Genomic DNA, 15,142 nt, shown 5'->3' with positions numbered 1-15,142 from the left:
CAGGAGGATCACGGTTCAAAGCCAGCCGGGGCAAATAGTCCTTGAGACCCCATCTCAAAAAGGGCTGCTGGAGTGGCTCAAGGTGAAGCCCCTGAGTTCAAATCCCAGTGCCGCAAACAAAGAGAAAGGAAGCCCCTCTAGAGGCAGAGGCGATGGAGCGAGTGGCTCTGTCCCCAGTCTGACAGTGAGCGGGATTGCGACAAAGTCAGGAGGAGGACCAAAGGACAGGGACTCCCCGCCTCTCCACGCCCAGACCCCGGCCCGTGTGACATGGACGTCCGCCGGGCTCCTGGCCGTTGTGGGCTGCACTGCGCTCACAGCCCTGGTTTGCTCGCTCAGAGCGTCTGCGTTCACCACGTCATAGCTTAGCCCTGCTCCCTTGCAAAGATCTTTCCAGAAGTCCACAGAAAAGGACAGGGACATTTAAAGTGAAGACACCACGCGCTACGGTCTCACCAGCCTAGAAAACCACGTGGCAAAGTCCTCCAAATCTGAACACTCGATTCTCCCCTGTGTGCTGCTACCCAAGAGAAAGGAGCTCACGCGTCCCCAGAAATGGTGTCTAAGGACAGTTGACGACAGTTACTGGTCACAGCCCCAACCTGCACACACTACAAACGTGCACGAGAAAGAGTGGAGCGCTATACAGCAGTGAAAAGGAGCACAGCGTGAATGTGACTGACGTAATGTCACAGGAAAGAAAAGTGCTTCTGTGCTTTGATTCTATTTGTGAATCACAAATTGAGGCGCAGAGAGGCTGGGGTGACAGCAGTCAGGACAGTTTACCCTTGGAGCGGAGACTGACAGAGGGGAGCCTGGGGTGGTGGTGCACACAATTGCAGCACTAGGGCGGCTGAGGCGGGGGTTGCGAGTTCAAGGGCATCCTGGGCCACACAAACTTTAACTCAGAGCTTCCCAGCAGCCACGACAAAAAGGGAAAGTCACCAAGGGCATAGCCACTCACTCGTCCATCAGGAGGAGCATTTGTCCCCAGACACAGGGGACGCTGACCTGTGTGGACCGTGTCCTCCCCAGGGTACCACAAGCTCCTGAAGGACATGGAGGACGGCCTGGTCACATCTGGGGACTCATTCTATATCCGGCTGAACCTCAACATCTCCAGCCAACTGGACGCCTGCTCCTTGTCCCTGAAGTGTGGTGACATTGTGCATGTCCGCGACACCATGTTCCAGGACCGGCACGAGTGGCTGTGTGCGCGGGTCGACCCCTTCACTGACCAGGACCTGGACATGGGCACCATCCCCAGCTACAGCCGGTGAGGCCAGCAGGGGGACAGCCGGGGTCAGCCGATGCCGGGGACACCATCGCGTGAAGTCCCCAGTCCCCCCCACTGCGTCCTGCAGGAAGGACAGGCACAGTGCCCTGGCCCTGCCCTCTCCTTGTGTTCGCTGCTCAGTTCTCTTCCTGGGACCGTGTCCCAAAATTGTCACCAAACTGCCCTGGGCGGAGCCGTCCTCAGGCCTATGATGCTGGACGTCCAGCGGTGACAGCTGCCCACTGGGTCACAGCTGCTGCAGGCGGGTCCTGGGAGGGGGACAGCAGCCCACCAGGGCCACACACGGGGACGTCCAGGCTCAGGAGAGCAAAGTCCTCGCTCAGGTCCCTCGGAGGACCCCGGCCACCTGCCCTGTCGCCTCCCCAGGGCCCAGCAGCTGCTCCTGGTCAAGCTGCAGCGCTTGCTGCACCGCGGCAGCCGGGAGGAGGTGGACGGCGCCCAGCACACCCTAAGGACCCTGCGGGTAGGTCTTGCCGAGGCCCACGGGGTGGCAGGGATGGCGGTGGCCTTTGTGGCCTCACACCTGCCTCCCGGGGTCCGTCGACTCCCTGGGGTTCTGAGCAGACGGCGCCTGGATCGCACCCATCCTGCACCCTGCCTTTCCCAACGTGGAAGGGGGCAATGGTGGCGGCCGGGTCCCCCACCCGCCTCTCTGGTCACTGTTGGATCGGGGTCACCTTCCTGGATCCCTGTCTGCCGCTGTCAGGCGCCACCTGTCACTGAGCACAGAGGGGACCTGACGTGGGGGCGGGGCAGGGCCGGGGTTTGCCAAACGGCGCTCGTTCTTCCTCGTTCCAGAACACCCTGCAGCCCGAAGAGCCCCTGCTGCCGGCCGGCGACCCCCGGGTCAGCCCCCGCCTCTCCCGAGCCAGCTTCTTCTTCGGGCAGCTGCTCCAGGTGAGGTCACCCACCGACCAGCCTCCCTGTCCCCTCCCTGTGCCCTCCCTGTGCCCTCCCTGTGCCCTTCCCCGCTGCCCTTGTTCCACTGAGAACGGGAGCCAGATCAAAATAGCGGGCTTCGTGTTTTTATGTCACTTTGTCTCTCTCACCCCCGGCCTGAGTTTATCCTCTCTGTCACAAGTCACCCGACAGTCTTGGCCACTGACGGGCACAGAACCCACTTTTATTTAGAAAAAGAAAAAAGATTTGGGAAAACTTACAGCTCAAGCTGTGAGAATATTAAGAGAAAAAAATCAGAAATACAGTCGTCCAGAAAACTAAAATATTCCAACTCTCTAGGCTGCTTTAGCCCCTCGGACTGTGTGCTACATTCACCTTAGCAGCCCGGCAGCCAAGGGGAAAAGGGAAACCCAGCAGGTGCCTTCATTTTTATCTGTCTGCAAAAATGTTTTAGCTCTTTGCTTCCAGAAAGGACTTTTCCCCCATTTTTTTGCGTGGCTCGTTACACAAGAAGCACTGACTAGCATGTGTGTGATATTTCCCAGTTGAAATTTTTTTTGGCACTACTGGGATTTGAACTCAGAACCTCACGCTTGCTAGGCAGGCGCTCTACCACTTGAGCCACTCTGCCAGCCTTTTTTTGCATGTGTGTGATGGGTTTTTTCAAGATAAGTTCTTGAGAACTATTTGCCCAGGCTGGCCTCAAACCCTGATCCTCCCGATCTGGGCCTCCTGGGCAGCTGGGATTACAGGCATGAGCCATGGTGCCTGGACCACTGAGATTTTATCCACTCGCCTCCTGGCGACGTCCATCCAAGCCTGACAGATTCTTGAGCCCTCTGCTGAGTGTCCCCTGTGCTCGCAGGGGATGTGACTGGGATTGAACACAGTCAACCAGTCTCTGGAACTGTGTCCTCCCTGTGTCCACCCCTCCCCTGCCCCGATGTCCTTCCAGTTGGTCAGCAGGTCAGAAAACAAGTACAAAAGAATGAACAGCAATGAGCGTGTCCGAATCATCTCTGGGGGTCCCCTGGGCAGCCTGACGCGGTCCTCGCTGGACGCCGCCAAGCATGAAGGTCTGTGGTGACCGCCTGGCCCCTGCCTGCTGTCCAGCTGTCCTGGTGGCCTCCAGTCTAGGGTCATCCCACAGCTGCACACCCTGCACCATGTCCCCACTTGGAGGTGGTGTCCTCATCCCCAGGAGGGACGCTCCCCCAAAAGTCCAGGGCTTTGGGAAGACCCGCAGGTCCTCGGCTTGCTTGGGGACCTCGCAGCCTCCTGGTGACGCCCGCCAAGCCGCGTCCTGATTGACGCACGGTGGCCCGGAGCCCGGACGCTCAGATAATTGACTCGCTGGGAAGTGTTTGTTTATTGATCTCCCTGCCTGTGTTGGCCATTTACCTAGCGTGAGGGACACCTGGTACCCTGTGTCCCCACCCCATCCCCCAGCTGATCGTGAGCCAGCCGTCCCCTGCTGTCCCCCCACCCCGGCCTCGCTGAGGGCAAGGGAGCCCGAAGCCCAGTGCTGACAGTCAGGAAGGCCGGGCTTCTTCCCGGGATGGCCAGGCCAGGGGACAAGGGACAGGGACAGAGCACTGGGTTCTGGGAATGGGGACCTCAGGCTGCCCAGGCTGGCGTCAGCAGGCGCCCTGTCCACCCCGGGGCTGGAAAAGGCGGACCTCCCAGCCTGGGCCTCCCAGAGCTCAGCGCCCCCGGGCACTGCCCGGTGGTCCTGCCGTCCTCCAAGCCGCCCGCCACCTCCTGTCCCTCGCGCTCCTGCACCCGCCTTTCCCACCGTGCCCGGGCGTCCCCCTCCTCGGCCCACTTCCCGCCGGGCCGTAGTGATGTCCCCTGAGCCTGAAACACGTCCCTTGCCTGTGTCCCACAAGGGGACAGACACTCCCGGGTGCCCAGAACACACGCCGGGCCTGTGGTGGCGGAAGAGCATGGTGTCACACTATGGACTTGTCCCCAAACCCGTCCCCCCCACCGCGTGACCCACACACACTCAGCCTGTCCTCTCTGCCAGGCCTCCAGGTTCTGCGGGACGGGGGCAGGGGACACGCAGGTGACCACGGCCTCCCTGCCCCGTGTGCGCCCTGCCTCCACCGGGCTCTCTCTGACAGCGTCCCCCCCCGTCCCCCCGTCCCCCCCCGTCCCTCCAGAGTTGGACCCCGAGAGCGAGTTCAGCAAGAACCTGAGCCTGGCGCCCTACAGCCTGGTGCGCGCCGTGCACTGCGAGCGCCGGAGGCCTGTGGTCTTCACACCCACCGCGCTGGCCAAGGCGCTGGTGCAGCGGCTGCTCAACTCGGGGGGCGCCCTGGAGTTCACCATCTGCAAGTCAGGTGGGTCTTGGGGTCCTCACACATAGCGGGGACGATGACAGTGTCCCTCCCCCCAGCTTGACTGGAGATGAGAGAGAGGCGGAGTCCCAATCGTGGGTGAAGTCACCTGTAGTTTCTGATTTTCTTGTGGCACTGGATTTGAACTCAGGGCCTCACACTTGCCAGGCAGGCGCTCTGCGCTTGAGCCGCTCCCCAGCCCTGCTTGCCTCAGGTATTTTTTCAGATGAGCTCTCAGCTTTTCGCCCAGGTTGGCCTTGAGCTGTGACCCTCGCCATCACTGCCTCCTGAAGGCTGGGGTTACAGCGTGAGCCACTGCACCAGGCCCGCCCGGGACACACAGGACTCCAGCTGTCCTGGGCGTGAGGGGGACGCTCTGTCACGGTAAACGAACCTGACAGGGACCCTGCGCGGGGAGGCACTTCTGAGTGTGACGTTTAGCGCTGTTCACATGCTCGGTGTCCTGTAGCTATGGCCACCATCTACAGCCAGGTCACACCGATGCTCTGCACCCACAAAAGATAATTCCTGCCCTCCCCAGCCCCCGAGAACCTCCCTGCTCCGCTGGCTGTGTCACCTGGGGTGAAGTGACTTCTCTGTTTCCTCATCTGTGCCAGGATGATGGTGCCACTCCTTGTAGAGTTTAGGGCTCACGGAGGGAAAGGCAGACAGACAGGGCAAGGACGGAGCCCCATGACTCGGATCGCTGGCCACGCCTTTCACCCTGCCAGCAGGGTCTGGGGCCTCCGAGGCCCTCTGAGACCTGGAAGCTGGGCACACCTTTGAAAGGTGGACGGATGGATGGATGGACGGATGGCTGGGTGGACGGATGGATGGGTGGACGGATAGGGGGATGGACGGATGGGGGGATAGACAGATGGGTGGGTGGGTGAGTGGACGGATGGGTGGATGGATGGATGGATGGATGGATGGATGGGTGGGTGGATGGGTGGATGGTGGATGGGGGGATGGGTGGGTGGATGGATGGATGGGGGGATGGGTGGATGGTGGATGGATGGGTGGATGGATGGATGGATGGGTGGATGGATGGATGGATGGATGGGTGGGTGGATGGGTGGATGGATGGATGGGTGGATGGGTGGATGGATGGGTGGATGGGGGGATGGGTGGATGGTGGATGGATGGGTGGATGGATGGATGGATGGGTGGATGGATGGATGGGTAGATGGGGGGATGGGTGGATGGGTGGATGGATGGATGGATGGGTGGATGGGGGGATGGGTGGATGGGTGGATGGGTGGATGGGTGGATGGATGGGTAGATGGGGGGATGGGTGGATGGGTGGATGGATGTGTGGATGGATGGATGGGTGGATGGATGGTGGATGGGTGGATGGGTGGGTGGATGGATGGGTGGATGGATGGATGGGTGGATGGATGGATGGGTGGATGGATGGGTGGATGGATGGATGGATGGATGGATGGATGGATGGGTGGATGGGTGGGTGGATGGATGGGTGGATGGATGGATGGGTGGATGGATGGATGGGTGGATGGATGGATGGATGGGTGGATGGATGGTGGATGGGTGGATGGATGGATGGTGGATGGGTGGGTGGATGGTGGATGGGTGGATGGATGGATGGGTGGATGGGTGGGTGGATGGATGGATGGATGAATGGATGGGTGGATGGGGGGGTGGGTCTCTGGGTGAGACTCTTCATGACTGAACTGGTGGCAGTGTCACATGGCAGAGCCTGAGCCCCACTGTGCGGTGACACTCCTGTTGAAAAGCCAGCTCTGGAGCACGCGCTCTGTCTGCTCTAAGGTGCAGGGTGTGTGAAGTGTGACCTTGGCTGTGCCCTCCAGGATCTGCACAGTTAGGGGAGAAGATAAGGTTCTTTACCTGTGGCTGGCAGTGGACTTGAGTTCAAATCCTGTGGAACCCACGAGGGGATGATGCATCCGAGATCATCTGTCCCCTCTTACTGCAGATATTGTCACCAGGGAGGAGTTCCTCAAGAAGCAGAAAACAGAAACCATCATCCACTCCCGGGAGAAGAACCCAAACACCTTTGAGTGCATTGTCCCTGCCAACATCGAGGCTGTGGCCGCCAAGGTGAGAGGGACGGGCAGCTGGCGAGACCTGAGACTGCCTGGTCATCGTGATCCCCTGGGCCATGAACAAGGGTGGCTGCAGGGCCGTTCTCACCTCCATGTGGCAGAACCTTCTGTCCCCTCCTCTTGGCCATCTGCCGAGGACCTTCTCCCTCCTGCTGTCCCCAATCTTGTGGCTTCTCTTTCTAATGGTGTCCTGTTGCCATGTCATTTAGAGTCCTGTGTGTCTGGTTGTGACAACAAGGGCCACAGATAGAGAGCAAGTTGTCAGAGCAAGAGACAATGAGGAGTGGGTGACAGGTGTCATGTCGCCCAGCCAGGGGAGCCGTGGGACATCACGAGTGTCATTGCCAGCGATGCAGAAGAGGGATCTGTGTGCAATCTGGAAAATTCTGAGGCCGGGCAATGGGGCCCTCGTTGTCCCTAAGCACGGATGGAGTCCCTTCTTGTTCTAGCGGGCGGGGAGAGGCCTGCTCAGTGGAGAGCTGAATCACCCCATGGGGATGATGGCCTCGGGGGTGGCAGGAGCTGATGTCCCACCAAGTTCCATGCCTGCAGTGCACTTGGTGGTCACTTCTGCACCCTCCCCATGTGTCACCTGTCACCTGTCACTGACATGTGCCCAGGGAGGCAAAGTCCCAGCTTTTGGTCAGCCAGCAAGGCTGGCGTGGGTTTTTAGGTTTGGGGATGAGCGAGTGGGGAGGCAGAGCGAGGGTAAGCTGCAAAGGGGACGTGGTTGTCTCCTGGGCAGGTGCGGGGAGCAGCAGTAGTGACAAAAGCCCCAGGACTCCGTTTGCTTCTCCCTCTGGACCGGGTGTCAGGTCAGGGTGGGAATTCTCTCTCTCACGCTCTGTCTCTCTCTTTCTCTCCCTCTCTCTTTCTCTCTGTCTCTCTGTGTCTCTCTCTGTCTCTCTCTCTCCTCTCTCTCTCTCTCTCTCTCTCTCTCTCTCTCTCTCTCTCTCTCTGTAGCTCAGGCCAGCTTTACACTCACACTCCTCCTGCTTCAGCCTCCCTTGTGCTGGGATTACAGGCGTGCACCACTGTGCCCGGCTTGGTGCAACTTTCTCAGAAGGGACGTCACCTCCAGTGGCTGCGAGCCCTGCAGGTGTCCGGCGCGCGCCCCCTTTTTCCGGTGTTTTCCACCCTCTCGCCTGGTGCCAGGAGTGGCCTCGAGGGCCCGCTGGAGTGGCAGGTGTTTTCTGCAAACCATTGTCCCTGGGGCCACAGCAGGGCCTGTGCCTTGAGGCCGGCACTGCCTCGGTTGTTCCGGGTTGGGGCAGTGGGCTCAGGGCTCCCGTGGGGGACAGCCGCGGCTGACGCGTCCCTTCGGTGCCGCAGAACAAGCACTGCCTGCTGGAGGCCGGGCCGGGCTGCGTGCGGGACCTGATCCAGTGCGGGGTGTTCCCCATCGTGCTGCTCATCCGCGTGTCCGAGAGGAACGTCAAGCGCTTCAGGTGGGCTCGGCGCCTCCTGTCCCCGCCTCCCGTGTCCCGTGTCCCGTGTCCCCGTGTCCTCCTGTCCCCGTGTCCTCCTGTCCTCCTGTCCCCGTATCCCCATGTCCTCCTGTCCCTGTGTCCTCCTGTCCCCGTGTCCTCCTGTCCCCGTGCCCTCCTGTCCCCGTGTCCCGTGTCCTCCTGTCCCCATGTACCCATGTCCTCCTGTGCCCGTGTCCTCCTGTCCTCCTGTCCCCGTGTCCCCATGTCCTCCTGTGCCCGTGTCCTCCTGTCCTCCTGTCCCCATGTCCCCATGTCCTCCTGTCCCCGTGTCCTCCTGTCCTCCTGTCCCCATGTCCCCATGTCCTCATGTCCTCCTGTCCTCCTGTCCCCGTGTCCTCCTGTCCCCGTGCCCTCCTGTCCCCGTGTCCCGTGTCCTCCTGTCCCCATGTACCCATGTCCTCCTGTGCCCGTGTCCTCCTGTCCTGTCCCCGTGTCCCCATGTCCTCCTGTGCCCATGTCCTCCTGTCCTCCTGTCCCCATGTCCCCATGTCCTCCTGTCCCCGTGTCCTCCTGTCCTCCTGTCACCATGTCCCCGTGTCTTCCTGCCCTCCTGTCCCCATGTCCTCCTGTCCCCGTGTCCCCATGTCCCCGTGTCCCCGTGTCCTCCTGTCCCCGTGTCTTCCTGTCCTCCTGTCCCCGTGTCCTCCCGTCCCTGTGTCCTCCTGTCTCTGTGTTCCTGTGTCCCTGTGCCCTCCTGTCCCCGTGTCCTCCTGTCCCCATGTCTTCCTGTCCTCCTGTTCCCAAGTCCTCCGGTCCCCGTGTCCTCCTGTGAGGATTTCAGCAAATCCTCACAGAAGATGGAGCCCAGGGCCTCTTGGGTAGGACACATGCAGGGGACAGGGGCTGGGGTGGCCAGCTGCCTGGCACTATGACACCTGAGCAGGTCACCCTAAAGGAGGAGAAGAGAAGGGGGCCTGGGGACAAAAAGTCATGTCCCTCCAGGCATGGTGGCTCCCGCCTGTAATCCCAGCTACTCAGGAGGCAGAGGTCAGGAGGATCGTGGTCTGAGGCCAGCCCTATCTAAAAAATACCCAGAACAGACAGGGCTGGGGTGTGGCCAGGCGGAGAGCACCTGCCTGGCGAGTGCGAGGCCCTGGGTTCAAATCCCATCCCACTAAAGAAACCACTGGGAAGCTGTACGGCCCGAGGAGCAGAGCTGGGTGCAGCCGTGGTCAGCGGGGCTCCAGGTGACCTAGGCGACAGTCCTGCGCCCCCCAGGGGAGGGTTGACCCCGCAGAGCCGCCGACAGCCCCCGCGTGTCCCCGGCCAGGAAGCTGCTGCCCCGGCCCGAGTCAGAGGACGAGTTCCTGCGCGCGTGCCGGGCGAAGGAGAAGGAGCTGGAGGCCCTGCCCTGCCTCTACGCCGCGGTGGAGGCCGACATGTGGGGCAGCCTGGAGGAGCTGGTGCGCGTCCTCAAGGACAAGATCGGGGAGGAGCAGCGGAAGACCGTGTGGGTGGACGAGGCCCAGCTGTGAGCCCGACGGTCGCCAGGCACCCCTGCCGGCCGGGGCCGCGACACCCCACGGACAGACGCGCCCGGGGAGGCGCGGGGCAGGGCTGTAATCCCAGCCGCGTGGCCCGGCCCCGCTGGCGTCAGCAGAGAGGACAGAGGACACACAGACACACGGACCCCGAGGCCCAGGCCGGCCTCTCTCAAGCCCGGACAGCTGTTGAATGTAACACAGGGGCGGGCGGGGGGTCTCTGAGAGCGGGGACCTGATGTCCACCCCTGGTGGGGACAACACTGTAAGTCCATTCCCAGGCAGGACAGGCCTGGGGAGCTCCGGTTTCTCTTGAATTAAAATTTCTCTCGTGCTTGGTGTTCCATTTCGTTGCTGGCAGAGGAGCTGGGATTACAGACTTGTGCCACCACACTCGGCTCCCACAGCGCAGAAGCCACTCGGGCTCCTGGTTTTCCCAGCTGCCTGATTGACACCCGGGTCGGGGGGCATGGCTGGTGACCCCGTCTGACACCGCAGCCTCCTGCCTTGGGGGATGATGGTGACGGTCACCGCGGGAGGGACCTCCAGCAGCTCTGGAGGACTTGCTGGCCGTGCTTGGCACCCTGGACCCCAGCCCTGAAGCACATGCCTGTCACCCCTGCACCCGTCCCTCCAGCCCAGGGTGCCCTGCGGGGTGAGGTCACCCGGGGGTCTCTCCCAGGACCCCGGCGTGCAGGAGAGTCGTGCTTCCTCTGCGACAGCAATGCCGTTCTAGAACTTTCTTCTCCCTGAGTTCAAACCTCATTACCACCAAAAAAAGAGAAACTATAAGCCAAGGTTTGGGAGGGGAAAAGAGCAAAGCCAACGCAGCCCCTTCCTCCAGCCTCCTGCTCGGAATGCAGACATGCTGGCTGGAGCTCCCGCAGTCGTCTTGCGGTTTTGAGGTGACCACAAGGACAGAAAGACACTGGCGAGCCCAGCCCTGCTGCTTGGGTTTGGGCTTTTTTGCCATGAGGCAGAAATAAACTTGCCCCGTGCTGAGTGGCTATTTCAGCTCTGTTATTTACAGCCCGGAGCAGCTCCTCTGAGACAGAGGAAAATGTCTTCTCCGTGGTTTAAAATGCCGGGTTTTTGACCTGCCGGGCTCTGCAGAACTCCACTGTCAAATCCCAACCCCAAAACCAATGCCTCTCTGGGGAGGTGGCGGCCATGGTGGGGTCCAGGCGGCCCTCCACGTCCCCTCTCTGTGACGATCGACCGTCCCTGCGCCTCAGGCCTGAGTCTGCAGGATGACATGGCACCGTCTTCCCAGAGGCCGTGACTGGGCTGTTTGAGACGAAGGGACACGGAGCCGGGGACCTCCGCCCGTCTCGTGTGCCCCTGGTGTTAAAGAGCGACTTTGCCCGCACGAGGCCATCGTGACTGCACTTGGAAGCGGTGCCAAGGGCACAGATGTGACCAGAGAAAAGGCCTGGATAAGCCTGTGGCAGGTGCACAGCTCTGGGGAAGACGGGCCGGCTGAGAAAGGTGAGCGCCGGGCGCCGTGGCTCACGCCTGTAATCCCAGCTACTAGGAGGCAGAGGTCAGGAGGATCAAGGATGGAGGCCAGCCCCATCTTTAAATAACGAGAGCAACATAACAGGAGGTGCAGCTCAAGTGGTGGAGCACCTGCTTTGCAAGTGCAAAGCCCTGAGTTCAAATCCCAGTGCCACAAAAAGGAAAAAAAGTGCAAGGAAGACAAGAGGACCACCTCAGACCCGGGTGCAGGAAGGGGACCCCTGTGTCCCCACCGCTGGGTGGTCGTCCTCCCAGCGCCCCCTCTCTGCATTGCCCTGGTGCCAACAGGAACTGGGGGGAGGGGCTCCTGGCTGTCACCGTGCCAGTTGTGTCACCGCAGGCCTGTCACCTCCCACGGCAGGAAGCCAGTCTGGCAGGTGACCAGACGCCACAGCTGCACCAGGAAAGGGGCACACGGGGGGAGGGGAGGACGGGGAGCTGTCACTCTGGTTGTGGGGACACTAGGTCAGACGCGTGAAGGGACCGACCCCGTGGACACCACGGCTGTGACACGCCAGGAGCCTGGCTAAGAGTCGTGTGCAGTTTCCATGCCGGCCGTCCAGGTCCCACGGGTCGCGGTCAGTTCTGAACATGTGACATGGGACAAAAGAGTCCCAGAGATGGGAACAAGGGTGTGAATCCAGGATAACTTCCCGGGGTCCCTGGAAAGTCGGTGTCCTCGTCTGTAGAGTGAGGGTGACATGCCACCCGGGCCACTGTGAGGACCAAGTGAGTTCTTGCCAGGACCCCAAATCCAGCCTCTCTAGTGACCACCTGGTCACTTCAAGTGAATTCCCCTCTCAATTACTGTCCCAATCCAGACAAGGCCAACACTGTGCCCTGGAACCTCTTCCTGCCCACCGGCCACACACGGGACCCCAGCCCCCCAAGCTAGAAACCTACGCCCAGCCTCGGGGGTCCCAACTGCACCTGACTCGCCATTCAAGTCCCCCCACCTCCCCGCCACCGCCTCTAAGCCACCCAGGGTCACTTCATTCCCGCGACCAACCCACGGGCTCTCTTCCCACCTGGCTCTGAGCCATGGCCCCTCGGACCTCTGCAAACCCAGGGTTCCCCTCCCTGCTACAGAGGGAGGCACCAGTGCTCACTCCTGTAATCCCAGCTATCAGGAAGCAGCGATCAGGAGGATCGGGGTTCAAAGCCAGCCCAGGGAAGTAGTTCCTGAGACCCCATCTCAAAAAACCCACCACAAAAAAGGGCTGCGGAGTGGCTCAAGTGGTAGAGCGCCTGCCCAGCAAGTGAGAGGCCCTGAGTTCAAATCCAGATCCACCAAAAATAAATAAACCTCTTTCCAGCTGTGAAGTGTTATTTTTGTCCTCTGGGGTCTCACTGCTGACCGCCACCCCCGTGACTCTGTCATTCCACAGCTGGTGGCCACACTCGGGCCTGGCTTGCTGTCCCCACTCCAGTGGGATCTGCTGTGGGGTCTCCCTCCTCCCTCAGCCCCTGAGGTCACCAAGCCTGGAGGACGGACCCGATGTCCAAACGCTGCAGGGCCACAGGCCAGGGCCCGTGCAGACCATTCGGAGAGGATCGAGGTCTGGGTGTGAGAAAGTCCCTGTCCCTGAGCCTGGGTCTGTCGTGGACACTTCCCGGCCTCATGGTCACTGGGGCAGAAGGCCTCTCCTGGCCTCACGAGTGACCCTGGGAGCCTTGGGCACATTGAGGGGTGGGGGGGAAAGCAGCCAGAACCCCAAGCAGAAGTGGGCCCGGGAGGCCTGGCTGGGGGTCACTGTGGCCCAGTGGCCACCTCCTGTCCTCTGAGACCCCACGGGCTTAAACTATGCAACCATGCTGACACACGGGCCTGTCACCTTTTGTCCTGGACGGTGGTCCCAGGCTTGGCAGGGCCTGGCTCTCAGGGTCACGGACACGGGTCACCCCCATAGGGCTCCTGGCCCCGCAGCACGGCACACGGACGTCCCTCTGCTGACCAAGCCCCTGTCACACCTGGTCACCATTACAGACAGGACGTCCCTCCCTCCGGAATGTGACTTCCCAAACCTGGACAGAAGGGGCTGTCGGGAAGTTGTACCCATGGGCCCGGGAAGGGGACGGGATTTATGGCTCTGTCAGCTCCGATGACCGATGACCGTCACCTGCTGTCATTTTGTGTGATTTCCTTCCCTGTCTTCGCGTCTGTCTGTCTGTCTGTGTCACTGTCAGACTCTGGGAGGACTTCTGGCGCCCTCGGGTGGCGGAAGGGCGTGGTGCGCAGCTGTTTGCTGAGTGAGCTGCTGCACCGGGGAGGCTGCTGGGCCATTGGGCCTCTCCCACGACTGCACCCCAACCTCAGCACAGGGGACATGGCTCCCACGGCCTGTGACACAGATGTCCCCACACCCACACCACGCACAGCCCACCCCACCCCCCACCCCACCCCCCACCCCACCCCACACCCCACCCCACACCCACACCTCACCACACCACACCACACACCCCATGAGCCTCACCCCCGTCCCCAAACCCCTCCCAGGCCTCCCGCCATAGAGACAGAAGTCGCAGGCTGAGCCACTAAGGATTGGGGCGTATGGGATGGTGGGGGGGCGTCACCTCCAGGGTCCCCCGTGTCCCCGAGTCCCCAGAGGGACTCTGCAGAGATGCCCTCGCTGGTGTTGAGTGACACGTGGCCCTGGCCTCTGTGTCTGCAGCTGTGCAATGGGACAGATCTGTGACGTGTCACTTACAGGACACACCATAAACTCACAGAGCCATGCCGAGAAAAACAAATAGTCGATCGAGAACACAGCTGTTTCTCAGGCCGGAAGGAGGGCACACAGCGGGTTGTTTGGCTCCAGGGGATGTTCCGTGTTTCGATTGTGTCGTCTGGGGACGGCCACACGCACGGAGTCTTCAGAGTCCCTCCAGGACTGTCGGGAGGGCGGACGTCACCCTGCCACCTGCTCCCTGCCAGTCCTGACCTCGGGTCACTGACTCCATTCGGCTGAGGGGCGCAGGCCGGTGTGGTGACTCACGCCTGTAATCCCGGCTACCCAGGAGGCACAAGCCAGCCCGGGCTAAATGCAAAACCCTACCCAGAAAAATGACAAAACAGCAGGAAGAGGGCTGTGAGTAAGGCCCACGCGGCTGCCCAGCAGAGAGCCACAAAGACGGTGGCTTCCAAGCTGCCACCCCGTGGGCGGAGGCCCCTGCCGTCCAGCTCCGCACGCCTTCCCACAGGCGCCACTGGAGGCGGGGACGGGGACGCAGGCCAGGTGTCAGCCAACCCCCGCCTTTAGCTAGAGGTCACTCGTCCAAGCTGCCACAGGAAGCCGCCAAGCAGGGGACGTCCAGATGGCCTGACGGGGACACCGCCAGCCTCTGTCCCCAGGTCCCCTCCCTGGACCCCGGCAGGTGGTCACCGCATGGTCACCACACATATGCCACATGGGCAGGAAGTGAGGGCCACACAGGCCCCCTGGGGACACAGGTACCCAAGCTCACACACCCCAGAAAAGACTCTGCTGACCCCATAGTCAATGGGGTCCACGGGATCTCGGAGAGACACCTAGGAGGGGGAAGGGGTTGGGGACCCCCAGGGACCCCCGAACATCGTTACCCTGTCCCTTGTCCACCACCGTCTCTCGCCAGAGCTGCTGCAGTCACACCTGAGCGAGGTCAGACCTGCAGACTGGGGGACGGAGAGAAAGTGGGGTTCAAGGCCGGCAGGGCCTTGAACGTGGGGGCGCTGGAGCCCCTCCCTCCCGGAGGACTTGGCAGAGTCCAGGACGCGCCCAGTCCCCCCGCCGTGGGTCGGTATAAATTAAAATTCAATTTCATTAGTCAGTCAGCAATCAATCCCGGCCGGGCTCACCCAGCCTCCATCGCTGTAAATCACGGCCTCCCCGCCCGGCCTCCCCGCCCGGCCTCCCCCCTCGTTCACAGTCGCCAGATTGATGGCGGGCGGTGTCGCCCTGAGTTACAGCCGCGGTTCCACGCGTCACTCGCGCCTGACGGCCCCACCGAGCCAGGTGCTGTCCCCTGGCTGGCCAGCCTCCCATGGAGGCCA

At 61.6% G+C, this 15,142-nt stretch overlaps 1 protein-coding gene across 1 annotated transcript in view; it reads left to right on the top strand.

Moving 5' to 3' along the window:
• Card11 (caspase recruitment domain family member 11) overlaps positions 1-9,928 on the top strand; it is a 45,113-nt gene extending 35,185 nt beyond the window's left edge. The window contains exons 17-24 of the mRNA XM_074075459.1: positions 1,036-1,276; positions 1,664-1,760; positions 2,096-2,194; positions 3,153-3,273; positions 4,363-4,542; positions 6,494-6,618; positions 7,956-8,071; positions 9,384-9,928. Of these exons, the coding sequence (XP_073931560.1) occupies positions 1,036-1,276; positions 1,664-1,760; positions 2,096-2,194; positions 3,153-3,273; positions 4,363-4,542; positions 6,494-6,618; positions 7,956-8,071; positions 9,384-9,588 (1,184 nt within the window). The 3' untranslated portion in view covers positions 9,589-9,928. The remainder of the gene's footprint in view (positions 1-1,035; positions 1,277-1,663; positions 1,761-2,095; positions 2,195-3,152; positions 3,274-4,362; positions 4,543-6,493; positions 6,619-7,955; positions 8,072-9,383) is intronic.
• The last annotated feature ends 5,214 nt before the right edge of the window (positions 9,929-15,142 follow it).

The sequence above is a fragment of the Castor canadensis genome, chromosome 6, assembly GCF_047511655.1.
Source record: "Castor canadensis chromosome 6, mCasCan1.hap1v2, whole genome shotgun sequence".
In the NCBI taxonomy this organism is placed as follows: domain Eukaryota; kingdom Metazoa; phylum Chordata; class Mammalia; order Rodentia; family Castoridae; genus Castor; species Castor canadensis.
Note: the sequence above shows the minus strand (reverse complement) of the source record. Positions and strands in the feature narration are given on the sequence as shown.